We start from the raw sequence: 26,476 nt of genomic DNA on the forward strand, positions 1-26,476 counted from the left end.
TTTTGTAACCTGAGACAATTCTCACTTAAAAGACTTTAGTCACTTTCAGGGTCAAGTTATCGAAACGGGTAATTGGCAGCCATCCTCCAAAGAGAAAAGAGTCTGAGAAGGTTCTCAGACAGGTGTGGCTGTGAGTTAAAACCGGAGGGAAGAGCTGGAGCTTTTCCTCTGCCCTTCAAATCCCTATTCACTCCCTCTGGGAATTCACAAATACAGATTCTCAACGAAGTATATGATTTAAGGACCCTGAATTGGTGTTCCTGGAATATAATACATGAATTTATTGAAAATAGTTATGCTTTTCCCCACAAGTCTTGTTTCAGCTCCAGACCTTAGAAACAATTCATAACCCCCCTTCGGAGTTTACAATTTGCTGCAGAGGCAAGTATGATTCCTGCTTTCTTGCAAGGAGTACGGCCGCTCGTGGCATTCACCTCTCACTCCTTGGCCTTGGTGTGGGGTAGGGGTGGGTGAGGGGCTTGGAGACTGTGAGATGGTGAGGATTTAGTAGCAACTTCCTGGTAGTTATGAATGCAGGCTCTGGGATTAGACAGATCCCACGGGTTGGAATTGGGTCTCTAATTAATTCACTGTTCCCTTCCTCATCTTCCCTCATCCAGAGAATAGAAACAATATGAATATCTACTTCAGAGAGTAGTTGCGATCACAAAATAAATTAATTCATGATGATATAAAAAATCAACACTGGCTATTATTATTATTATTTTGAAGTGCACATAGCATAAAAGTTCTGTCAAAGTATAAGTTTGTGTCTCCAATTCAACAAATAAGGCTTGTTCATCGCAATAGTCAAATTTTAAAATAAAAATAACTTAATACCTACTTTTCCAAGAGTTCAATATCAAGTAGACACCTCTTGATGATGGACAGATCAAGATAATTAACTAAAATTTCCAACTAACATGACTCAAATTCACAGATTGATTTAAAATTCTTAATGCAAACAAAACTCTTTTGTTGGTTACATCAGTGGTCCTCAAAGTTTAGTGTGCATGAGTACCACATGGGAGGCTCATTCAAATACAGGTGAGGGTGCACTCGGAGTTTCTGACCCACTGGCACTTGGTTTAGTGCCCAAGAATGTGCATTTGCCATGACTTTCCAGGTGAGGCCTCGCTGCTGCTGTACACTTGAGAACCAATGTTGAAGATGAACAAATGAGGACACACACACACAAATTTAGAAGAAGGAAATAGCCAAAACATATCTTCATAGCAACGGCATCTACCCCAAAAGTTCTCTGGTAATGGAGGAGACTACAGTTAGAAGTGTGTGTGTGTGTGTGTGGGGGGGGTGGGTATATGCACACTCACAACATTGTGTCAAGGTACTATACATACAGGAATCCCTGAATTCAATGATATACAAGCATTTCCCCCAGACCAAGAGCTTGGTTAAAAGGAAAACAAATTGTTTCTATGTAAATGCTGCTCAAGAAAAGCATGAACGAGGCTTATATAATAAGTCTGGAAATGGATACAGCTGTTTTTTCTTTCTAATGTAATTTTGGAATCTTATAATTTATAATGGGAGGAAACTGCTTCACCTACAAAAAGTTGATCAAACACAGATTTAAAATAATGACATTATTAAACAGGAAAAAAAAGCAAGGAGCAAGAGACTTAATATCCCTAACAAGCACACATCTCAGTTAATGTAATTACTCATTACAATGTAATGTATCACCCACACTGAGCGCAGTATGTTTCAGGCAAAGCAAGCTTGCAACCTTTTCCAGGAAGCTGACTTCAAAAGGCTTGGATTCATTTTCTACAGAGAAAATAACCAAAAGAATTCATACAGAATCAACTATGTGGCAGGTTTCAGTAAAAAAGCCACAGGATTTTAAATTGCTTTTCAAAAGATGACTCTTCAGCCACCATTCCCCACACTTCCCAAGAAAATAAAAGCAGAAGTCATAAAAGGGGCCAAACGGAAGTCCAGTGTCTGCTTAGCTTTGAGTCCACAGCATCTGAAGGTAATCTCACATTGTGAACTCTTTTCTTCTCTTGCTCTATTTCTCTCTAGAATCCTCAAGACTTTACTGGTGAAAACCCAGCAAATTCTCTGTCATAAGAGCTTTAAAAACTCAGCTAAGACACAAAAAAGGGAAATACCAGCTGCTACTCTGCAGGTTGAATTAACTACAACTACCACTTACTGGATACATTCAAATCCTTCAGAATCAACCAAGTAACCAGGTAACTTTGTATCTAGAAGTATGTGACAGATATATGTATTTACACTGTGATGCATGTGGAAAATTTTTCAAGTTTTCTTAAAACTGAAAACCTTTAATATCAATATCAACACAAGCACCTATTTGGAGTAAAAATTAAAAGATAAGCTCCAATAATGGTGTTACAGATAACCATTAATTTCATTTAAAAATTTATACAGAGCAATGAAATAAAATGCAAATGGTCTTATCTTACTTTGAGTGTAAAATGAGATTTAAATATAGAGAGCTGAGATTCTTAATACCAAGAATACTTGTTAAATAAGTTATGGTCTACACAAAATGACTATTCCCAAAATAGAATTTCTAAAACTATCAATGAATATACAAATAAAAGCCAATAGCGGTAGCAAGGAAGGTTACAATCAGTTATATTGTACCAATTATATATTGGTTTTGGTTTTGGTTTTAGGTTAAACAGGTGAGAGGTGAGGAAGTGTTGAAAATTGAAACCATAATTGTGACAACATGAATCTTAATTGTTTTACCTTCTGTAATTAAAGGATGGGAAGGAAAATAAATCCACTGACATTTGGGGAGGACGATTTGGCTTTCCCCCTTATTTGTCATATTTAAACCTTTCGCAGGAATACTTTTTTAAAAATTTAGAGATTTATATTTTAGCATTACTATATCTTATATTTAGAAATAATATCTTATGAAGTCAATTCCATTGTTTTGATGAAATATAAATAATATGAATTTCACTTTAAATTTCAAAATTTAGATGCCAGAGAACGTATTCAGGTTAAGTGTTGTTTTTCGTTCTAGCTGCCTGTTGGGGTGTAAAAACCTACAGAATCAGACATGGACATGGTTTCAATATTTCATTTTAGCTACCATTATATTTGGAGTTAAAGAATGAGTCCCTGTGAGGCTGATTTTTGAATGGATGACAGGAATATAAAGGTAGAAATATTATTCAATTATAAAAGAAAATTTTCTGTCTCAATCTATATCTTACTTTTTAAAATTCTAATAGGCGATTACTATTCATTTCTCCTTAGAACTCTTTAGCGGTGCTGCTATAGTAAATGAAGTCCGGCAATAAGGACGGTGTGGAACAAGGGACAAAAAAGTTAAAAGCTAGAGAAGAACAAAGTAGAGACCTAATACTGCTCTTCTAGTTTTTATATACAAATATTCGCGTGCATTTGCCTAAGACCAAAAATGTTCTGTGACAGGCAAATACTCAACAAATAAGAAATACAAAGCATCCATGCCTTCATGCAATTCAGACCATTTTACTTTGCTAGAGATAGATAGAATATTTGCCATGATGAAATATTCTGGGATTCAGTTTTCTGTGTTCTTACTAGTTGCCACAAAGAGGATCAGAAACCTTAGTTTTTAAAGAAGCCTGTCCAAAAAAAATTACAGGTGAATATAAGAGCAAAATCAGCTATCTGGGACTGAAAATAAGCATTCCTCCTCCCCCCTTCCAGGTATCGAAGAAGAAACACAGCCATGGACAACCTCACCTTTGCGGCTGGGAACGGCAGCCTGTGCACCCGAAATTATAAGATCACCCAGGTCCTCTTCCCGCTCCTCTACACTGTCCTGTTTTTCGTGGGACTCTTCACAAACAGCCTGGCAATGAGGATTTTCTTTCAAATCCGCAGCAAATCCAACTTCATAATTTTTCTTAAGAACACAGTCATTTCCGATCTTCTCATGATTCTGACTTTTCCCTTCAAAATCCTCAGCGACGCCAAACTGGGAACAGGACCACTGAGGACTTTTGTGTGCCAGGTGACCTCCGTCGTATTTTATTTCACAATGTACATCAGTATTTCATTCCTAGGCCTGATAACTATTGATCGCTACCAGAAGACCACCAGGCCATTCAAAACATCCAGCCCCAAAAATCTCTTGGGGGCTAAGATTCTCTCTGTTGTCATCTGGGCATTCATGTTCTTACTCTCTTTGCCTAACATGATTCTAACCAACAAAAGGCCAAGAGACAAGAATGTGAAGAAATGTTCTTTCTTCAAATCAGAGTTTGGTTTGGTCTGGCATGAAATAGTCAATTATATCTGTCAAGTTATTTTCTGGATTAATTTTTTAATTGTTATTGTATGTTATACACTCATTACAAAAGAACTATACAGGTCATATATAAGAACAAGGGGTGTAGGTAAGGTCCCCAAGAAAAAGGTGAACATCAAAGTTTTCATTATCATTGCTGTATTTTTTATTTGTTTTGTTCCCTTCCACTTTGCCCGGATTCCCTACACCCTCAGCCAAACCCGGGATGTCTTTAATTGCTCTGCTGAGAACACCCTGTTCTATGTGAAAGAGAGCACCCTCTGGTTAACTTCCTTAAATGCGTGCCTAGATCCATTCATCTATTTTTTCCTCTGCAAGTCCTTCAAAAATTCCCTGATGAGTATGCTGAAGTGCCCCAATTCTGCCATATCTGCTCCACATGAAAACAGGAAAAGAGGACAAGATGGCGGGGACCCAAGTGAAGAGACTCCAATGTAAACCAATGGAGGTAACAGTTCAATCTAGTGGTGTTCGGAACTCCTACCAGGAAAACACTACGTAAAAATATTAATGCTGACTAGGGAGTAGCTGAGTTAATAACAACAACTCTTAAAATAATAGAAGACTACAAAAGTCATCTTAATTTACTTTTCCAGTATTAAAAGCTATCTTAAAATGTAGAAAAAGAAATTAACAGGTAGCAATGGAGCAAAAAGAACTATATCCAATCACCATGTGACATGCAAAAACTATGCATAATCCATGAAATGAAGAGTTTTGGCAAAATAGGTAACAATATAATAATATCTACTATAACTCTTTAAAAACATTATTGATCACAATGTTATAATCAACTTACTATACTCAACTGAAGAATAATAAGTCTGATAAATCTTTAATCAAAAATTATACTTAAGATGTATATACAATCCTAGTCCCTAACCAAATGCGGACCCATTGTGATAATCATTATAAAAATTTAAGTGGGACACACAAAGAATAGTAACTACTAACTTTTACTTATTAGCAAAGACCTAAGGGATTTATATTAATTGAAATGGTAATAGAGTGGACTGATTTTTTAAATGTTCATTAAGATACAAATTTAAAAACCACTTTTCAATTAAAAGTGTAGAATAACAAACAAAGCTATTAAAATAAGGAGAATTCTAATAAAAAATAATACTTCCTTAACACTAGAGAACACAGTTTTACTAATATTTTGACAACTCTAGTAATATAATGCCATCATTGACTTACCTTTATTAACTTGGCTCTAGAAACTACATGCAACTCAGGTTAATACATATTTCCCGTAGTGAGAAAAATAAATATAATTATGCATTTGCATAGAATATCTATCAACAGGAAAGTGATTACAATGTTTGGATTTATCCATTTGTTATTTGTGTGTAAAGCAAAAAATTTACATTAAACTCTGAATCATACTTTGTTTGAAATTTTTTTTCCAAAGATGTTAGATACCATGATTCACTTCCTATTTACCCCTACGCCAATCATCAAACCCGTCTGAGAAAGAAGGGCTGGCAACACTGTTTTATGACAGAACATCAGGGTAAGTCTCTCCTGAGGGTGCCATCTCACGTCAACTACTTCACATGTATATGAAAAACCAGGTCAGACTTAAAATGTAGTCTGATTCCACTCAAGCCATATTCATTATTTTTCATATAAACAAAACATGCAAAACAATTGAAATTTGACATCATTTATCTTAACTATTTTTGATCCTCAGAAGTGATTCTCAAACAGAAGGCATAGGTCCCAATATCAAAATATAACTGAGGAAATTAAAAGGGTGAATTGTAGTATAGGGAAGTTCACTGAACTTTAACGATAACGGATTTTATTCAAACCCTCCACAAGTTCTGCTGAGCTAAATTTCAGTTCAACATTGAACTCATTTGAACTCTCTAAATGGCATCTATTCTCAAGTTGCCACACTTCCTTCTCTGGCCCTGCTACGAGTGAGCGTGGGAAGTCAGTAGAGACGCACAGGGACGTGTGTCCAACCCAAGGCATATTCTACACAGCTATGGGACAACAGCAGTCACTGTTTCTGCCATGTAAACTAATGAAATTCACTTTCATGTCACGTGCATAAGTGTGCATGTTCCTTGAGAATATGAGGATAGTTGAGCTGGAAGAGAAAAGAAACCTCAAATATCTGACCATCTTAATTTTGTATATGAAAAAATAAAGGGCAGATCCACCATTCAACCCATGCAAGTTGGGGTAGAACGTAGACACCACATCACAGTGCCAGGACCACGTGAGGTGTTAAAAGACTACAGAGTGGGCAAAGACTTACTTGAATGATCTTTTGTTTTTGTTTAAACTAACTCACTGAGACAACAACTTCCACAACAGAAAGAAAAGAAAACAAGAAATGCTAAATGTATGATGGTACCTTTACCACAAAAACAAACAAACTGTAAAGTGTTTGGAACTACCTGTGTTTTTATATATATATTATAAAAACTTTCATTATACTCTAAATCACCCTTTGTGAGGAATTCTTTATTCAAACACGTTAAGATAGTAGCATATACTCCTGTATCAAACATCAAAGGGAACCCATTCAAGACAGATTGACAGATTAGTTATTTATGAAGTGCTCGTTATACACAGAACATGTCACTATCTCCAGCTTAGAAATGTTAATACATATAGTACATCCCACATTTTACAATAACTTTAAAAAAAAGGGAAGCCCAATTTTGTAGACTGAGGTCCAAAAGATGAAAAGTTCAGAAACGAGGCAAACAAAATGGAGTCTTGCCCAAAGCCTTAGGGGCCAAGAAATCCTACGGATGCTGGTTACTAGCCATTTCTCGTGCTGCTTCCTCACAGCAACAGTCTAAAAGCAGGTGTGGCAAGCTAGAGCCTGCGAGCCAAATGCAGCCAATCATCTGTTTTTGTATAGCCCGTGACCTAAGGATGGTTTTTATAGTTTCAAATGTTTATGAGGGTAAAAATCAGAAGAGTAAAAGCTCATGTTGCATTAAAGTTATATGAAATTCAAGTTTCAGTGTCCATAATAAGGTTTTAATAGAATACAGCCACACCTATTTGGGTTTTGCCTATGGCTGGTTCCCCGCTACAACAACAGGGTTAAGTAATCGTGTTGCAGACTACAAAGGAGCAAGACCAAAATACTTACCAACTGGTTCTTTAGGAAAGAAGACTGACAACCCCTAACTAGAACTTTAAAAAAAGGAGAAAATCCCTACAAAGAATAAGAGAACCCTGCCTTCATGCACCCAGGTGCTGCAGCAGCCATACACAGTGAACAAGTGCAGGTTCAAGGGGCTGATCTAGGCAATGGCTTCTAGCCCGCAATGCCCACCGTGGAAACTAAATATGGGGAAGTATGCTTACATGTCAAAAGTAAAGAGAAACAGCCTTTTAAAAAAATGGAGAAAGCGCTCAGAAAAAAATCTACTTGCATGAGATATACAAGTGGATAATAAAAATATAAAAAGATCTGTATCACTAATAAGCAAATAATTTTATACTTAAATGACATGGCCCTTTTGCACTTACACGTTTAGAATTGCTGTAAAAGATTTTTAGTAATGGTGTTGTAGAATTCCATTCAGTAAGACTGTAAATTGGTACAATCTTTCTGGAAAGCAAGCATTCTGCAATTTGATGCATATCTTTGATACAGCATTCCACTTCTAGGAAACCTACTATAAATACATTGGAACACATGCACAAAAATATATGGACATGTATGTGCTCTGCAACACTGTTTTATAATGAGAAAAAAATGAACAAAATGCCCACTAGTGGCAACTAAACTATGATAAGTTTATATATATATAATACACTTTTTAAAAATTAGGTAAGTCATCATATACTAACACAGAATAAAACAAAGATCCAATATGTCAATAAATAAGTATACACATGCATATCCCCACACTATTGCCATGTATATGTTAAGAGGGGTTTACGTTACTTTCAATTCTTACTATATACATGTCTGTATTTGAACTCTTTAAACTTTTATAAATAAAAACATGAAACTGGACAGTCATATAAAAATTTCAGATATGGTGAAACAATTGCTTGTTTCCAGTTACATGCACAGACTTTCTAATATTGAATTTAATAGCAGACATAGATTCTTTCATTTAATGTTAAATTGCATTACTTTATTTTAGCTTATTATTACTGCTTTTGGTTCACTCAGTTCGGAATTTTTAAAACAATTTCATATAATCTGAGAAAGTCCCATGGTATACTTTGACAGGAAGTAAAAGGCTCTTATGAGTCTAGGAGTTCCCATTTCCACTTTCATTCCAAGTGAAAGCAAATACTTCCCCATCTTTTCAGATACTACTAAATATGTATATGGTATTGGTCACCACATCAACAGGAACCTTTAGAATAGTAACTCTGATCCAAAGGAAAATCCCAAAGGAGACTATAAAAGGCAAGAGCAGTTTATTCGCATTTCATAGGCTTCTGTTTCTAATTTTTATTCTACCTTCTTTGAGTCTCTCTTAATTATACTGTTTTGATCCAATTTGTTTTCAACTTTGTATCTTACTTCAAGGCAAGAAGTTTCACAAGTCCATTGACTTTACAGTTGATTCTCTCTTCTCATTCATCATCAGTTATACCTAGTTCAAAAACTAGGTATAGTTTTGGGCAAACAATTCTGTGTTTACCTCATCTCTGGCTTCTACAGCCAGGAGAGTTCTGAGTTCTAGAACCCAGATGGTGTGGATTTGAAGTGGGCCTGGGTTGCATGATTTGGAGCAAACTGCCTAACTTCCATACTTCTATTTTCTCCTCTGTAAAATGGGGCCCATCTCTGAGTACTTTTTTTTTTTAAGAATTAAGTAAGATCATGTTATCACACAGAACAGCACAGCTAATGTAGTTTTATAAGTCTGGACTATATTCCCTCTGAGCCCAGTAAGATTTTAAATGTTTAGTTTATTCCCATGTGGCAGGCACCTAATTTCTGGGACCTTTACTTACATCTTCTCTGGTTCTTCCTTCCAGTCTTCCATGAACTATCTCCACAGCTCTACGTGATATTCCATTTTTCCTTTAATTTCATTTAACAAAAAAACACCTCAAAACACTAACACCTACCATGCCACAGACATCATTCTGCACACTTGGTGAATGTTCACTAATGTTATCCCCTTAACAACACAATAAAGCAGATATCATTATTCATTTTCATGTAAAGAGGAGACCATGGTTTCATAGAGAGCATAATAGCTTGCCCAGTGTCATAGAGAAGAGGTAGAACAAGGAACTGAACCCAGGCACTCGGGCTCCTGGGCCAGTGCTGCATGCAGCCCGGCTCTGGGGCGCAGCCTCTCGGAGACACCAGCCACCCAGGGCAAAAGCCTCCGCTCAGCGGCCATGGCGACTGTTGAGAGCAAAAGCTCACATGTATGAAGCATATGGACGTAGAAAAATGAATGATGTGTTGAATATTTACTGTGATTAAACATTGTGAAACTACCACACTTCAAAGAATACTTTTCTGTAACTTTAGAAATGGAAAGCATTTGAGTTCCTCTTCTGAAAGTTTCCCACGCTTTGGCATTTTGAAATTTGAGCAAAATGTGATTTCCAGTTTTCATATTACGAAATTATCTTGTACAGCATTTCCCTTGTTTAAATTGAAACTATTCCAACCCTTCATCTAAACAATGCATTTGGCTCCATCAGGAAATTTACACGTAATTATGTAGTTGTCAAATCCCTCTACTTAAAAAAATAATTATTAAAATGTTTGCTTGTTTTTATTCTCTATAGAAGCAAACAAAAAGATATATGTTTAAATTATATTCCATTCCATTAATGAAACCCAGAATCTGTATTTCCAAGAATCAGTCTAAGCCAAACACATATTTTTTAAGCTATGTCATCAGTGGGCAGTTCCAACCAAAATCATCAGGCGTCCACTGCCTCGCATTTTAAAATGTCCAGTGGGTTACAAAACTTTATTCTCAGAACCCTAAGCCAAATCATCAGACTTCTCATTCGGCCCAACCCCAGTCTACGCCGACTCTGTGGTAAAAAGTATGAAGTGAAACTCACCATGGAGAACTCCACATTCCTTCCTAAGATCTCTTAAATTTCCTCTTTCCCTTTACCTATCTGCCAAGACAACATTTCCATCATAGATTTCAGCAATTAAAACTTCTCCTCAAACTTGAGGGGAATTTAAAGAAAAAGTTTTACAGACCTTGATCCAAGACTGACTGATGAAATTCCTGAATTCTGAAGCACTTTGCATATAATGTCAAGTACAGGAAAAAATTTCTAAAAATGACTTTCTAGTGAGTGAGAAGTATACGTCTATTTAAATCTGTAATTCACGAACCACTGCAGTGAGAACCTATCTCCCCGTACATCACACGTACCTCAGCACTGTTCGGGGCACTCATTCTGTCCCCTCAACAAGACTGTAAGGTATACGCTATCATTAACTTGATCACCCAGATGAGGATACTGTGGCACAGGACCACTCAATTCTTTGTCTATGATCTACTACCCAATAACTGGTGGATGCAGCATTCTGACTCCAAAAACCTGGGCCTATCAGCTCTTAATGCTTAGCAAATGTGCCATTTTCTCTCTCAGAGATTGAAAGACCAAAAGACTCAGATAAATATTTGTAGAAATAAACAAGGCACCATACTGAACACACATTTTTAGAGAAAACACTCTACAAAGAAGGCAGCTAATGATTCTTCTGACTTTAGATTCAACTCCTACACTGGGTTGTAATTTGGGGCCCTTTCCTTTATCTTTCTGCCTCCTACTACTTTACACAAAAGGCACTCAAAAATTTCATTGAACAAGTACGTAAAGAAGATTAAGCTGCAGGATAGTTACTGTGTAAGAAAATACAAAGATAACTGCAACTAATTCATGTAAATCACAGCAGATCAGCAGGATATAAATTTGAAATAACAGAGGTTTCTTATTAGAAAATCCTGCAAAGGTTTGCATGTGAGTAGATCCTGATGGCTGCCCTAACTGGCGTGGCTCCGTTGGCTGGGAGTCATTCCACAAAGTGAAAGACCACAGGTTCAATTCCCAGTCAGGGTACCTGCCTCGGTTGCAGGTTTGGTCCCAAACTGGGGTGTGTACCAGGGGCAATGGATCTCTCTCTTCCTCATCACCTCCCTTCTCCTCCCTCTAAATAATACATGAATAAATAAATAACATCTTTAAAAAAAGAGAGATTCTGATGCCTAATGTTACACACGTGAAAATGAGGAAGGAAACTGGGTATAAGAAAGCAGAAGGACATTTGCTTCACATGTTCTTCGTGGGCCGATCGAATGACTGCCTCTATCAGGAGACACTGAGCTGAGAATCCTCCCTAACAAGGTGAGTTTCCTTTCCTGTTGTAAGTGTGCCTGCTTATAAAATGCAGACTGTGTTCTGGGGGAGAGATGCTTTAATAAGGTTAACATTCTAAAAACCATAGATTATGAGCATAAAGAAATATATAACATATCGCAATCTCATGTGAATTATACCTCTTAGATGGGGTTTTGTCTCACAGCCAAGGTAAAAGTAGCAATTGTGGATGGAGTAGAACCTGTTATTTGGATTTCACTATGGTGTGAAAGTAATGGTACTGTTACAATTACCAAAAATGGATTCTGTACATTAAAAATCCTAGCCAGACACAACCTGTGCCTTCTCAACAGATCTATTGAATGTGATGTTAATACATAAAGTTTCAATACATTAAAAATCTAAACTCTGGGGTTTTGGGGGGTTTTTTGGAAGTAGCATTTTGAAATCATGAAAGCCTTCACTTTACTTCATGTACGTGTTTATTTGTAACAGTGAGACTGGGAATCATGAATGGCACGGAGACGAAGGGCTTCAATGGGTCTGAGCGGTGCCCCAGGGACACGCGGATCACTCAGCTGGTGTTCCCAGCCGCCTACACTGTGGTTTTCCTCGCTGGCATCCTGCTGAATACTATGGCCCTGTGGGTGTTTATTCACATTCCCAGCTCCTCCACCTTCATCGTCTACCTCAAAAACACTTTGGTGGCTGACTTGATAATGACACTCATGCTTCCATTTAAAATCCTCTCTGACTCCCACCTTGGACCCTGGCAGCTCAGAGCCTTTGTATGCCGTTTCTCCTCCGTCATCTTTTATGAGACCATGTATGTGGCCATCATTCTGCTGGGCCTCATAGCCTTCGACAGATTCCTCAAGATCATCAGACCTTTTGGAAAATATTTTGTACAGAAACCTGCTTTTGCAAAAATGGTCTCAACCCTTGTCTGGTTCCTTTTGTTCCTCATCTCTCTGCCAAACATGATCTTAAGCAACAAGGAAGCAACACCGTCATCTGTGAAAAAATGTGCCTCCTTAAAGGGCCCTCTGGGGCTGAAATGGCATCAGGGGGTGAATTACACATCACAGTTCATTTTCTGGACTGTTTTTGCCCTAATGCTTCTGTTTTACGTGGTGATTGCAAAGAAAGTATATGAGTCTTACAGAAAGTCGAAAAGTAAAGGCAGCAAAAGCAAGAAAAAGCTGGAAGGTAAAGTATTTATTGTGGTGGCTGTCTTCTTTCTGTGTTTTGCTCCATTTCATTTTGCCAGAGTTCCATATACTCATAGTCAAACCAACAGTAAGACTGACTGTAGACTGCAAAATCAACTGTTTATAGCTAAAGAAACAACTCTCTTCTTAGCAGCAACTAACATTTGTATGGATCCTTTAATATATATTTTTTTATGTAAAAAATTCACAAGGCTACTACGTATGAGAGGAAGGAAGACCGCAGCATCAACCCAAGACAATCATAGTAGTCAGACAGACAATTTAACCCTAAGCTGATAACTTTATCATGGTTCACTTCCAGTTTTGCATTAGGTTTCAAAAACCGATTTATTTGGAAATTGCACTTAAGCAGTAAAAGAGGATTAAAATAAATGCTTTCTTACATTTTATCATTCTGATGTATAGAAAGGATTATTTAAATATTCAATTTCACATAGATCTACTCATAAACAGAATGAAGCATCATTAAGAGAACACTGCAGAATGTAAACGGCCATTACAGATCATCTTTTCAAGGACATTCACTTATATGTTAGAAAAGATTTTTTGTGGATAAATATATAGTCCTTAAACCACCCAAAATACCTTCTCACATTCTTTTATACACATAATCCAAACAATGTTACCTATTTTGTATTCCAAAATTGTTGATACTTGCTGATTAAAAACAAACAAACAAACAGTTTGAAAGTCCTTTGGTGAAAGCTGAAAGCCAGGTGCTGAATGAAAGGGAGACTGCTTACGAAGCGCCTGGGGAGCCAAAGGAGGTTCCGGAGGACTCTGAAAACCCAGATGGAGGGGAATCTCCTTACAATGACACAGAGCCTCTTCCACGCGAGCCCAGTGTGCCACAAGAGACAAGAGCACCACTATTAAGCCACATAAAATACTGTACTATGATAATCTGCTTACATGCCAACTGCGTGCAATCCAAGGGTAAGAATACTGTATTACTCTTCTTTGGAATTCTTGCTCTGCCCATCAAATACTGTGATGGTGGTTGAACATGCTACCCCCTTGGCAAAGCCTTCCTGGGCCACACCCTCTATTTTCCTAATAGAAATAATTAAAATAATTACTTAAAATAATTACTTCTCCCACTGTTTGGGTATGTGTTAGGGCACTCATTGCAGATTTCCCTTTAAAACTAGTTTGCTATATCCTTGACTGCAAAGGTGGTTAGGAATCTCTAAGGAAAAACCACCTGTTTTGAAGACAGAAAACACGTCATTTTTTTCTTGGTAAATCCCACAATATTCCCCACAGATCTTGGGTTACAAATGTTTTAAATAGAGTATGTCAATACTCTGCTATTCATGCTACATATATAGAAGGAACTGCTGACCCACAACCAGCAACATCTATTCCGGGATACTTTTCCAAGGATGGAGCCCTACTTGTACTTATTAACCTCCATATTTTTCCCTGAGCACCTTCGTGGTTCAAAAAAACTACAAAATGGCTATCTGGTATTGTGGATGCTGGCTTACAACTTTTAGAGAAAATGCCCCAAAGTAGTGCTCTCTAAATGTGCGTCTAGCTCCAACATTATCATCAGAAGGCGACTCTCAGGCCTCTTTCTATGCCCTCAAGGCCCCCTAAGGCCCTGGAACCGGCCTACCTTTCTGGCCTCATCTCCTAACTGCTCTTCCATGCCTGGAACGTCACTCTCGTCTGTGAACTTGTAACTGTAAGAATGGGCCACGCTCCTCTTTGTCCCTGTGCCACCACACAGGTAAATTTACCTCCGGCTCACCAAGAAAACTTCATCTGTCCACGAAACTCTACGCTGCTGTCACCTAGTACGTGAAATCTCACCTGGCCAACCTCCCACCACCCGCTCCAACCCCATCACTCCCTCCTCAGTCACGCCCCAACCTCTGTGCTTATCACACCGCCTTGTAATTACTTGTTTGCACAGGTACCTACTCTTCTAACAACCTACGTACACTTCTGAGGGCACAGATTGGGCCTCCTTGTACAATCAATAAATATTTAATAAATAAACGAAACTGGTTTTACTTCTACAGGCTAGAAAAGGAAAAGGGATTTCAACTCTCACTGATGCTTTTATTATCAGAGATGATATAAATTTCTTGAAAGCACGGGCTCTTTTCAGTGGCCTTCCTGGGTGTGGCGGCAGGGGCCTGAAAAGCAGGGATGTTCTCGGGTTCTCTGGCGGATGTTCCAGAAGAAGCAGGATTGCTAAACAGTACATGGGTAGCTGGGGGACTAATGTCTACCCACGTTTCGGTTCTAAAACTGTTGACAAAATGCTTCAGCGATGTACTGTTGGTTTTGGTTAAGTAGAAACTGTAACTGTAGCATATTACAATCTCCAAAACTCTCCTTTCAGAAAGTAGCCGTTACCAAGGTCACTATATCCACATGGTTTTTGCTGAGGACATTACATAACCATGAGTAGACTCTAATAATGTATCATAAACAACTGCATCTAAATAATGTATACAATTTTTACAAAGATCTTTCAAGATAAAATTTCAATAGCAAACCTGTCCTCCATAAACACAAATATTAAATTCTGTTTCAATAACATTACAATCAAAAGCAGAGTACTTGGTGTGTAGAATAAAATAATCTAATAAGAACTTAGAGAAGAGGAATATGAAAGCCATCTTAAAATCACACTCATGAAATGTTAAGCAATGATTTGGGAAGAACTTCCCAAACTAGCAAACAGAAATATTAAACTCTAGAATACTTATACAATGGGATGCTATACCAATAGCCACTAACAAGACCCAAGAAAGGCCACTAACAAGAAAATACTTTAAAAGTAGCTTTGCTATAGTGTTGAATTTAGACCACCATTAAGGATTTTTGTCAAAAGCTAACTAACTATTTTTACTGGATAAGGTCTTCTGAATATCCCTGGGGCAGGTGATGGGAGAAAGGGTGTTGCTCCACACAGAAGAATTTTTGAGAAACCAAGAAAAATAACTGTAAATGGGGGAGAAAGAGGCAGACAAGCAGTGTGAACTTCCACACCACAGAAGTTAGATGGCTGATATAGTCATCATTAATTAGAATCTATAAAAGAATTACTCCATCTTATTAAAAACATTATTTCATGTACTTCATATCCACCTAAAAGCAGTCCCTTCCATTACTTTCTAAAGTCCTCTATCTAAAAATGTCTAACCATCACCCCCAAATAAATTGCATTTCTCCAGAAAGTTAAAAGATCAAAGTTCACCTGACTTTTAACAGAACAAACCCCCCCTGCAGAGGAAGAGCCCACACCCACCAGTGTCTAATAGCTAAGGGATCACACCGTAAGGAAAGTGGAATTGACAAATCATTTAAAGTGCCCAGAAACAAAACTCAACATTTGTAATTTTACATGGAAACCAGATATAGGCAATACAAATAGGGAACACTTGTGTTCCAACCAATAGTTCTCAAACTTCAGTTAGTATCAGAATCAGCTGGAGGGATTTTTAAAAGACATTGCTAGGCCTAACCCCAGAGTTTCCAATTCTGTAGGTCTAGGGGGACAGCTGAGGACAAGTTTCCATGAGATGCTGATGCTATTGACCTGGACTACACATTAAGAACCACTGTGACAAAATGTTCCTTGATGTTCATACTTCTCTAAACGCTGGTTCACAGCTCAACCACCTTGGACATGGATGTCCGAAAGTGGGATGTCAATGGGAAACAAAACTGTGATTAAGACAGTGTGGCAGACATAAGATGATAGGCCACGGCAAGGAGTTCATGGGCATCTACTACTCAGTGCCAGCTGTCAGCACAGGGGCAGCAATAACTAGGGTGTCTGACTAGCAGCAATAATAGTAGTAAAACCAGCATCAGCGACAACAAAGCAACACACGTTACCTCTTACTGTGTACCAAGAGCTTTAACTATGTCATCCCATTTAATAATACCAGGAGCCCTATAAAGTGTTATTGTTATCTCCATTTTAGAGATAAGGAAATTGAGAAACAGAGAGGTTAAGCAACTTGCATGGGATCACACAGCCTATAAACAGCAGGGCTAGGCCTCCAATTCAGATTCTTGCTTCTGAGCCCATATTCTTAAACTCTATATATTTCTAACCTCAGATGCTGTAATGTTCTCAAGAGAATTCATAAATCCAGTCTCTTATATTTCCTGTGATTTCCAAAACTCCCGTAGCTACCGCCACATTCCCTGACCCCACAAAAACAATGCAATATTCATGAGTGAGCCATGACCAGCCCAGATGCTGCCAGCTCATTAGCCCTGACCTACAAGAACCTCCCAGCACCCTACTCTGGCAGCTTGCGCTTGGTTACTGCGTGCTTGCTGTGTGGCGGGCACTGTGCTCTGCACATTACATGGATCACTATCCTTCTATTTTTCACTTCAACACTCTGAGATAGATACTATAGAGCTCCTGGTTCAGGGAGGACTGGGGGGAAGGATAGAAATCTGGGGACGAAGTGAAAGATAACTTGCCCATGGTGCACATGACCCCACCAGCACAGCAGAGGCGGAGCTGGGACTGAAATGAGTCCGGGGGCCTCAAGTTGAACACTTCAATGGCTCTGCCACACCAGCTCTCTGACAGCGAGGACAAGCTGATTCCCTCAAGGGGTTGGCATCAGGCCTAGCAGTGAGAATGGTAAGGCGGTGACTGCTGAAGTGAGAGGAAGAGGTCTGAACACACACGAGCTTCAACAACCCTAGGGGTATGAAGAGTTCAACTGTGGACCCTGTGAGTATGCTGGGGACACCTTTAGCACTGGGAGTTCTTGAGAAGAGTGAAACTCCAAACAGTAGATTCATGGGTTCATTTGTCAGTCATTTCTTTGTCGTGCACCTGAGTGCAGACCCCGTGGCCTCTGCAGAAACACATTCTGGTAAAGCAACCAAACCATGATGAGCCCAAATGTGGAAAGCAGCATGAGAGCTATAATTCACCATGGAAGCTCAGAGGAAAGTGTAGTTAACTGCAACTAAAGAAAATGAGGAAGAACTCACAGGAAATGGAAATGGAAACTGAACCTCAAAGGAGAAAACCAACCATTCAAAAGGAAACACTGCAGTGCAGACAGCAATCTGGAGGAAGGCTCAGGTCCGGCGGGCCTGGTGCTGTGGCTGGTGTGAAGGACACGGAGGGCCTGAGGCTTCAGTGTGTGAGTGTGGATCCTGGTGCTGTGCAGATGTGTCGGCATGTCTCCATAAGCCACTGAAGGTTTCTAAAGTGAAAAATGACATCCTCCATCTGTGCTGCACTTTAAGAAAAGGAATTTGTCAGCAATAGGATGATTCTGGATCAAGGAACAACCGCTGAGGTCAGGAGATCAATGAAAAAAGTTTTCCATCTATGCAGGCAAGACCCAAGGGAAAAAAACCTAACATGGACTTTAGTGACATTTTCAAAGAGAGGTTTTGAGTCCAAGACCACTGGAGAATGGTGAATTATATGTAAAAAGTACTTGATGGACATGTATTCTCAGTAGGGTCCATAATTCCCACCCCAAGCCCTGCCAGATAGGATCCATTGATCTCAAGATCATTAACTTGGGCAATATGCTGCATCATGAAGGAAGAAGACCAAAAAGCAGACTTTGGACATGCTGCTTGTCAAGCATCAGTGAGAAAGTGAGGTCAAGGGTGCAAAAGCAAGATAGAGGGAGTACAACAGAGACCCAGGACTCTGAAGGCAGGGCTCGGTTAGAGGCCAAGGGAAAATTCTAAGACAGAGAGAGAATAAGGAATGAGCAAAGTACCTCAGAGGCCATGTTGCACAAATCTCATGGACAGAGGAGACAGAAGAGGAACTGGAGGAGACGACTGGGACTAGATCAGGGGTGGGACTGGTGAATTAAAACGGGGAACAGGAGGTCCAACGTACTGAAAACCAAGGAGAGAGATTTAAAGAGAAGTAAGAGAACCACACACTCTGCGAAGGTCAAGTGTGTTCATTCTACAACTCTGATGTCAGTGGTAACTTTAAGGAGGAGGTGGCATACAACTCAGTTTGTAATGGCAAGTGAGGGATGAAAAAAAAGCCCTCTTATCTTGATATAAAAGACCAATCAGTTTACAAGAGTTGCAAAAAAGGAAAACAGTTGGATTACTCTGTCTTTTCCAAAGGTGTCTAAGAACACGTAGAGCAGCTCCTTCCCACATTTCCTATGCAGTGCAGAGTTAATTCACGCCGTGCAAAACAGCAAACAGAGCAGGGGTACAAATCAAAGGGTGGCAGTAGCCACATGACCAAGGACAACTAGCTTGGGTGAAAAAACGGGTGTGCCAGCCACTCACACTCCACATTACCTGGGATTCCCAGCCCCCCATCCTTTCTAGTAAAAAGTATTTATAGAAAAAGAGGTGGGCGGGGGGTGATGAGACACCATGTAGTAGAGATGCAAGCTGAAAACATGGGAAAAGTGACAAAAAGAAAAGAAAAATAAAAGCAAGACACACTAGATAAAGGAAACTGAATATCAAGACTTAGAGTAAGTAGGTAAACCAGTTTTTTGAAAAAAATTCCATACCTCATTCAGTATTTGAACTTTTGCTACTTCTTTAATGAAGCTCAAATTCACAAATGTAACATTCCTGGGGCATTAGTAATAGAATGCCTACCTTTATTTTTTTTTAATTCAGCTTAAATATTAGATCATGTATGTGACCTTAGGTTTAGGTAGTTGCAGTCATCTTAAGAAATTTCACCTCATGCATATCTGAATGCTTTATAGGTTTTTTAAAAATTAGCTTTTTGCATTATTATTTATATCATACATATACACTATATGTATGATAATTACTCGTTGCTATTATCCTTTTTATTCTATTTAACTCTGCAACTAAAAATGCCTGAACTACACGTGAATGAAACCTCAACTAGAATGCAGCGACCCAGCGAAGGCCACTCCTCCCTCCCCTCACATATCCTGGCCTCAGACTCTACATTTGCCCACAATTTCAGATAGTCTGCAATAAGCTAGTCCTAGTTTCTCCTTTTCAGACGAGAAAGCTATAAAGAAAGAAAACCAAGTATTTCAAGCAATCACTGGGTCACCATTAAAGGAAACCCAAGAACTGACTATGGGCTACCAAAATACTATTTAGCTGAGAAGTGCTTTCAATTTTTAATCATTCCAACTTTAAGTTTAGACAGGCACCCCCATTCACTAACTTACTCTCCCTCTGCCTTCTGAACAAACCAAAAAAAGCCCCCAAAGCTATTACTCACTAAGTACTAATTACCCTGTATGTTATCTCATTTAAGTTTTATAATCTTATAAGGTAGCCATTCCATGCTTATTTTCCAGAAGAAAAAAATGAGGCCCAGATATATTGATGACTTACCAAAAGTAAAAAAAGCAAACAAGCAACAACATCAACAACAACAAAAAACTCTAAAGTGGAGAGGGTTAGTATATTTGACGCCAGTCACAGCTAACACTGCCTCTCACAAGCAAGATTTCCAAAGTGAGGACATGGATCAAGTAGCCCTCTCTCCTCACAGGAGAGAGGATGGATATCAGAACAGGATGCAGACGCGGGTGCACCTCCACACTCAGTCTCAGACCATCCTCCCCTTTAATCAACCATTACACATGAAGTTCTCATACGAGAAAAAGGTAAGTGCTTTATATAAAGAAGACCTAATAGATACAAATCATTTCAAATGACAGATTAAACACAGTAATTCAAGCACAGCGACCTAAAGATAGCAATCTCAGCTAGGGAACATTAAAGGGTTTGCAATAATTATACTCAGCACAAATTCTCAGGTACTGCATGTGAGCCGCAATTAGAGCGGCTTTCTTGTACAGAGAGATGGAACAGTAAGATTGGTGAGGATTTTACTACAATGCTTCTTGTAGGTTCTGTTGTGTGACATCCAAGACAGAGCATCATCAGCTGAGTTTCAATTAGATACCTGCTTGTCTTTGTTTTATAATAATGAATTCATGGACTTCAGAGATCTAGGAAGCCTTTCTATGTGCATTTTTCCTTTAGGAAAAGTGAATACACCTGAGAATATCGTGACAGAGAAAAACAAGATTACGATACAAATGCTAGGCTTATCAACACTGGAGGAGGGGACATTGTGTCCAGGTCCATGTTGATGAAAAGAAGTCGAAAAGAGAAGGGAGAAAGAGGAAGAAGTCATATACAAGGGAGAAATAACTAGAAGACCAGAGAAAACCTTGGCAATACATTTGGCAATGTCTCCCACAAAAATGGTGGAAAGTAGGAACAAGGTTGATTCTAGGATTTCGAAAAACTTACCAATACAATTACTTAATTTTCATTTCTTGTAAGATCTTAGAAACATATTCTCTCCTGTGGTGCTTCTGTCTCTTTAAGAATATATTTCAAGCCCTGGCTGGTGTGGCTCAGTGGACTGAGTGCCAACCTTCGAACCAAAGGGTCGCTGGTTCTATTCCCAGTCAGGGCACATGCCTAGGTTGCAGGCCAGGTCCTCAGTAGGGGCCACGGAAGAGGCAACCACACATTGATGTTCCTCCCCCACCCCCCAAATAAATATATAAAATCCTTTTTTTAAATAAATAAAATCTTTAAAAAAAAGAATATATTTCTAGCCCTGACCCGCATGGCTCAGTTAGTTGGAGCATCGTCCCATAAATTGAAAGGCTACAGGTTTGATTCCCAGTGAGGGTACAAGCCTACGTTCAGTCCCCAGTCAGAGAGCATACGGGAGGCAACGATCAACCAATCATTCCTCTCTCACCTCACATTCATGTGTCTCTCCCTCTCTCCCATCCTTCCCCTCTCTAAGCTTGTCATCAGGTGAAGATTAAAAAGAAACAAATACATTATGGAAAATCATTTTAGATAAGGTTATGGATACTCATCTAAAATTCTGTGATTAAACCAGAATCCCTGTTTCACAGAACACTGAAGCCACAAGCAGTTGAATGAGACATCCAATATACCATTTAAAAAAAAAAAAAGTAACTTTGAACCCACTAATTTTGTGATTAGTGATCCATGAACCAGGTCTATGTCCAAAACAAAATTATAGATAATCTTAGTTATCTTCAAAATTCCAAACTCCAATTTTGCCTTCTGGCTAATAAAACGAACTGCCTTGGAAACACATTTAAAAGCATCCCGTCACCGCATACCCCACAGAATGGACCCAGCAGACACCGAGTGAGGCAATTCACAAAAGCCAAGGAGATTAAACAAAAATGTTGTTTAAAAAAAAAGGCCAAGAGAATGTTCTAAAGGCTAAATAAGTCTAAAATGACAGTGAGGGTAGGAAGGACAGTGAGTAAAAGCAAGGATAATATGTGACCACTGATTGGATTCCACAATAACAAAAAAATCATAAGGGATATTATCGGGAAATTGTAAAATTTTAATGTAAGTGGAATATTTAAGAATATTACTGTTTCAGCATTAATCTTTTGACTGATAACTATTTCATTTGGATAGAACAATAGCCTTGTTATTAAAAAACACATGCTGAAGCAGTGAGGAGTGAGACACCTATCACAGTGGCTACCACAGCAGACAGGGCCTCCCAAACTGTGCGTGCGTGCGTGCGCGCAGAAAACATGAAGAACAGCAATCTGTAAATCTAGGTAAAAATCTACTTGAACTATTTTTCAACTTGTGTAAAGGTTTGACTTTAACAATAATATCAGAAGAAAAAAATGACTGGTAATAAAAAATAAAACAGAACATTGTTTTAAACATTATGGTGGCAGAGAAGCAGAAACACATATCCCAGGATGTCGTCCTGTCTCCCAAATAAATTGGGGGTTTGTAATGGCTGAACAATGCTGTTAAAAGAGCTTCCCTGCATTTAATAGGATCTTCCAACAAAATGACAAGATAATTATTGTTATAAAATCTGCTGTGGCTTTTATGAAATGTGAGACGTGCTACAAAAAGATTGGCAGAAAAAAAATTTGCCAGTTAACCTCTCAGTGATTTGAACAATAATAAAGTCATGAGCTGGTTTTCAGCTGCTCTTTCATCAAAGCGTTACACTTTTTTCATGACTAAACGTGTACTCCACTTCCCTTTTTGAATGTTAAGTAAGACCAGCTTTAACAAGTCCCAACTTGAGGCTGGCATAGTATGCTTGAAGATGAATGCATACGCCTCATGTTAACTTTTTCATTACTAGACTTAAGTTGCATCACCGTGAAAGAAACTTTTAAATAGGACAATCCTACTGTTATACTAAGGAGGGAAAAGCCCACCCCAGGCTACCCCAACAGGAGAAAAAAGGGCCACTTACTTACTGCACTGATGACGGGACACCAGCCCCTTCCTTCCTCTATGAGATCTTTGTAAAAACCAACACACACAGAGTCACGATGCTTCTTCAAACTCAAGGTCCTTCTTCACGTCTACAAAGGCATACCGTAATCTTTCCACATGCCGGCCTTTTTTCAGTGACTGTTTTAAAAGGCTCTCAAAGACCAGGTAACATAATCCTAAATTATCAAAACATTTCCCTTCAAACTCATCACAGGAAAGTATATATATATTTTAAATATTTTATTTATTTATCTTTAGAGAAGAAGGGAAGGAGAGAAGGAGAGAAATATCAATGTATGGTTGCCTCTGGTGAGTCCCCTGCTGGGAATCGAACCGCAATCGTGTGGTTCGCAGGCCCACGCTCAATCCACTGAGCTACACCAGCCAGAGTTCACAGGAAAGTATATTAAAAACATTTTCAGCCCTGGTTGGTGTGGTTCAGTGGATTGAATGCTGGGCTGACCCGAGAACCAAAGGGTTGCTGGTTCGATTCCCAGTCAAAGCACATGCCTGGGTTGGTTCAGTGGATTGAATGCTGGGCTGACCCGAGAACCAAAGGGTTGCTGGTTCGATTCCCAGTCAAAGCACATGCCTGGGTTGTAGGCCAGGTTCCCAGCAGGGAGTGCATAAGAGGCAACCACACACTGATGTTTCTCTCCCTCTATTTCTTTCTTCGTTCCCCTCTAAAAATAAGTAAGCAAAATCTTTAAAAAAATTTTTTCAGCAGCTTGACAATAAGAGATTTTATTTAACATAAAAAAAAAATCAGTATATATAGTTAGTTGCCCCTAGTAGGACAAGTCACCTCAGGTAATAAATGCATTAAAATTTCAGATAAGTAACAGATTGCCTTTATCCCTTTAACAGAAGCCTATGGAATATTTGTCCAAATAAGCTCCCTAATATGACTTTATACACACCACTGAAAATTTGGCATGATAATCTTCAGAACTTGCAGAGAAGGCGTTTGCTCAATACACTTTAAAGAGGCTACAAGGGGCCCTGGCTGGTGTAGCTCAGTGGATTGAGCATGGGCCTACAAACCAGACGATCGCAGTTTGATTCCCAGTCAGGGCACATGCCTGGGTTGCAGGCCAGTTCCCTGCAGGGGACTCACGAGAAGCAACCATACATTGATATTTCTCTCCCTCTCTCCTTCCCTTCCCCTCTAAAGATAAATAAATAAAACATTAAAAAGAAGAAAAGTACATTTAAAAAAAAGAGGCTACAAGGGGCTACAAGGGGTGTTCTATCCCTGAATTGATGCTTCTAAGACCTGGCAGTTAGGTTGCACATCAAGAGCAGTACACGACTCATTCATGGGTTACAGTGACAAGTGGCAAAAATGAATCCAAGAAGGACAGGTCTTTGGAACTGAAGTCTGCATGCCACAACTTCCCCCCACAATGCAGTGACCTACTGGCTTCAAGCGCTAAAGGCAAAATCTGTGGGAAAGAGGAAAGCTGCACACAGCACAGCCAAACTGAAACTGGACTGTTTGTAAGTCTGGCAAGTTCTTAGAAGTTTGAGCCATTATCAAGCTAGCTAACTTCTGTTCAGAGATTTTCCCTAGCTAGCAAAAAGAATGAAATGAAAATCTGAAATGAAACAGTCAAATACTGTAGCTGACTGTTCTTGTTTGTTTAGGAAAAGGCAAGGGAAGAAACATAATTCTGATACTCAACTATTGGTATTTAAATTAAGCACATTTGTTTTTCTTCACAAACAAGGAAAGAAAATCAACTACACAGTACATACACCAGCACATTATTTCCATAAGGGATAAATAAACACTAAGAAAACCTATTACTAATTTACTACCTTCAAAAACATTTCATCCTTGATTGTTATTTTCATTTATCATCATCCATGAAAGTAACAAGGTTTTGATTTCATTTCATGAAATGAGAGTTTTTTGTTTTTTATTTATTTTTTGGAATGTTGCATTCAAGAAAATCTTGGAATCATTAGGAGACTTTTATCTGAATATTCTAAAACTAACTGTACATAAGATAAAGGGATCTGGTTATATAAATGTTTCACTGTGGAAAGATTAAAAAAAATAAAACAACTGTCTGGTGTTTAAGAATGAAATCCAAGTGCTTCTGGGTTTCGGGCATTTAGGAGGCACATCCACCTCGTTGCCTCGTTCTCCCCCCAGGCGACGAGACTGTGTGTGGAGGAGACAGAGCTGTGGCAGAGAGAACAGCAGCATCACGCCCGGCTCCAGAGCATTGCAGGGAAAGACAACCTCCTGCCACCCACTGGCAGGCCAGCCTCAGAGCACTATCGTGATGAGGAAGAGGACAGTGAGGATGAGGAGGACATGCAGGACATAGACGAGATAGACTATAGTGAGTTCCCGGATGGAGAGGGCAAGGAAAGTAATGAATAGGAGCAGAACCAGTGGACAATACAGGCAGACAAGGCAGGGTGGCCCCAGGGAGAGTCAAGGCCAACCTGACGTACCTGTAACCCTTGCAGAACCACCTCATCACTCCAGTACCCGAAAGCTCACCTTCAAGCACCTCCTTAGCTGCTACCAGGACCTGGTCTCCTTAGCTCCTCCCAGGCCATCAGGCTGCCCTTGAGTCCCCAGGGCCTGAGGCCACCCCACCTTTCTGCCCAGTAGTTCACCCCTTGGTTGCCAGGTGTAGTCTCTTTCTAACTCTCTTTAATGAAAACAGGACAGATTCCACCGCCACCCCTCAGCCTTTGCCTAAAGAATGAAATTCAAAAGGTTCATTGAACTTGCCCCCTAAATAACTTTTACTTAAAATATTTTAATTGTGTATTTATATTTGTGTATTTATTAAATACATTTGTGTATTTTTTTTAAATTATGTATTTCATCATATTCTTACATAANGGCCTGAAGCCACCCCACCTTTCTGGCCAGTAGTTCACCCCTTGGTTGCCAGGTGTAGTCTCTTTCTAACTCTCTTTAATGAAAACAGGACAGATTCCACCGCCACCCCTCAGCCTTTGCCTAAAGAATGAAATTCAAAAGGTTCATTGAACTTGCCCCCTAAATAACTTTTACTTAAAATATTTTAATTGTGTATTTATATTTGTGTATTTATTAAACACATTTGTGTATTTTTTTTAAAATTATGTATTTCATCATATTCTTACATAAGACTACAGGTTTCCAAAGTTATCAATTACTAATATAAAAACACACTGTATTTCTAGTCTTTAAATAATATGTAGAATAAAACCTTTAAAGGATTTATCTTTCATAAAATATATTTTGATTATTTCAGCCAAAATTTAACTAGCAAGCAGGCTGTAAATATATAAATATTCTCTCATTACCAATAGAAAGACCCCCCCCCCAAAAAAAGAAAAT

General features: G+C 38.9%; 3 protein-coding genes across 8 annotated transcripts in view; 2 read left to right on the plus strand and 1 right to left on the minus strand.

Moving 5' to 3' along the window:
• P2RY12 (purinergic receptor P2Y12) overlaps window positions 1-5,679 on the plus strand; it is a 44,326-nt gene extending 38,647 nt beyond the window's left edge. Inside the window, exons 3-4 of one of the 2 annotated variants that reach the window (XM_037061808.1) lie at window positions 2,050-2,222; window positions 3,706-5,679. In XM_037061808.1, coding sequence (XP_036917703.1) covers window positions 3,728-4,747 — 1,020 coding nt within the window. In that variant the 5' untranslated portion in view covers window positions 2,050-2,222; window positions 3,706-3,727 and the 3' untranslated portion in view covers window positions 4,748-5,679. The remainder of the gene's footprint in view (window positions 1-2,049; window positions 2,223-3,705) is intronic. The other variant, XM_037061807.1, reaches the window with a different exon arrangement.
• The window catches only part of MED12L (mediator complex subunit 12L), a 320,705-nt gene that overhangs the window by 87,575 nt on the left and 206,654 nt on the right, over window positions 1-26,476 (minus strand). The window lies entirely within an intron of this gene.
• On the plus strand, window positions 11,569-14,862 carry P2RY13 (purinergic receptor P2Y13). Its single transcript, XM_037061812.1, has 2 exons — window positions 11,569-11,650; window positions 12,119-14,862. The coding sequence occupies exon 2, from the start codon at window positions 12,133-12,135 to the stop codon at window positions 13,129-13,131; it is 999 nt and encodes a 332-aa protein (XP_036917707.1). The 5' UTR covers window positions 11,569-11,650; window positions 12,119-12,132; the 3' UTR covers window positions 13,132-14,862.

Source organism: Sturnira hondurensis, unplaced genomic scaffold (assembly GCF_014824575.4).
Source record: "Sturnira hondurensis isolate 20B ecotype Veracruz unplaced genomic scaffold, ASM1482457v3 Scaffold0013537, whole genome shotgun sequence".
Taxonomy (NCBI): Eukaryota; Metazoa; Chordata; class Mammalia; order Chiroptera; family Phyllostomidae; genus Sturnira; species Sturnira hondurensis.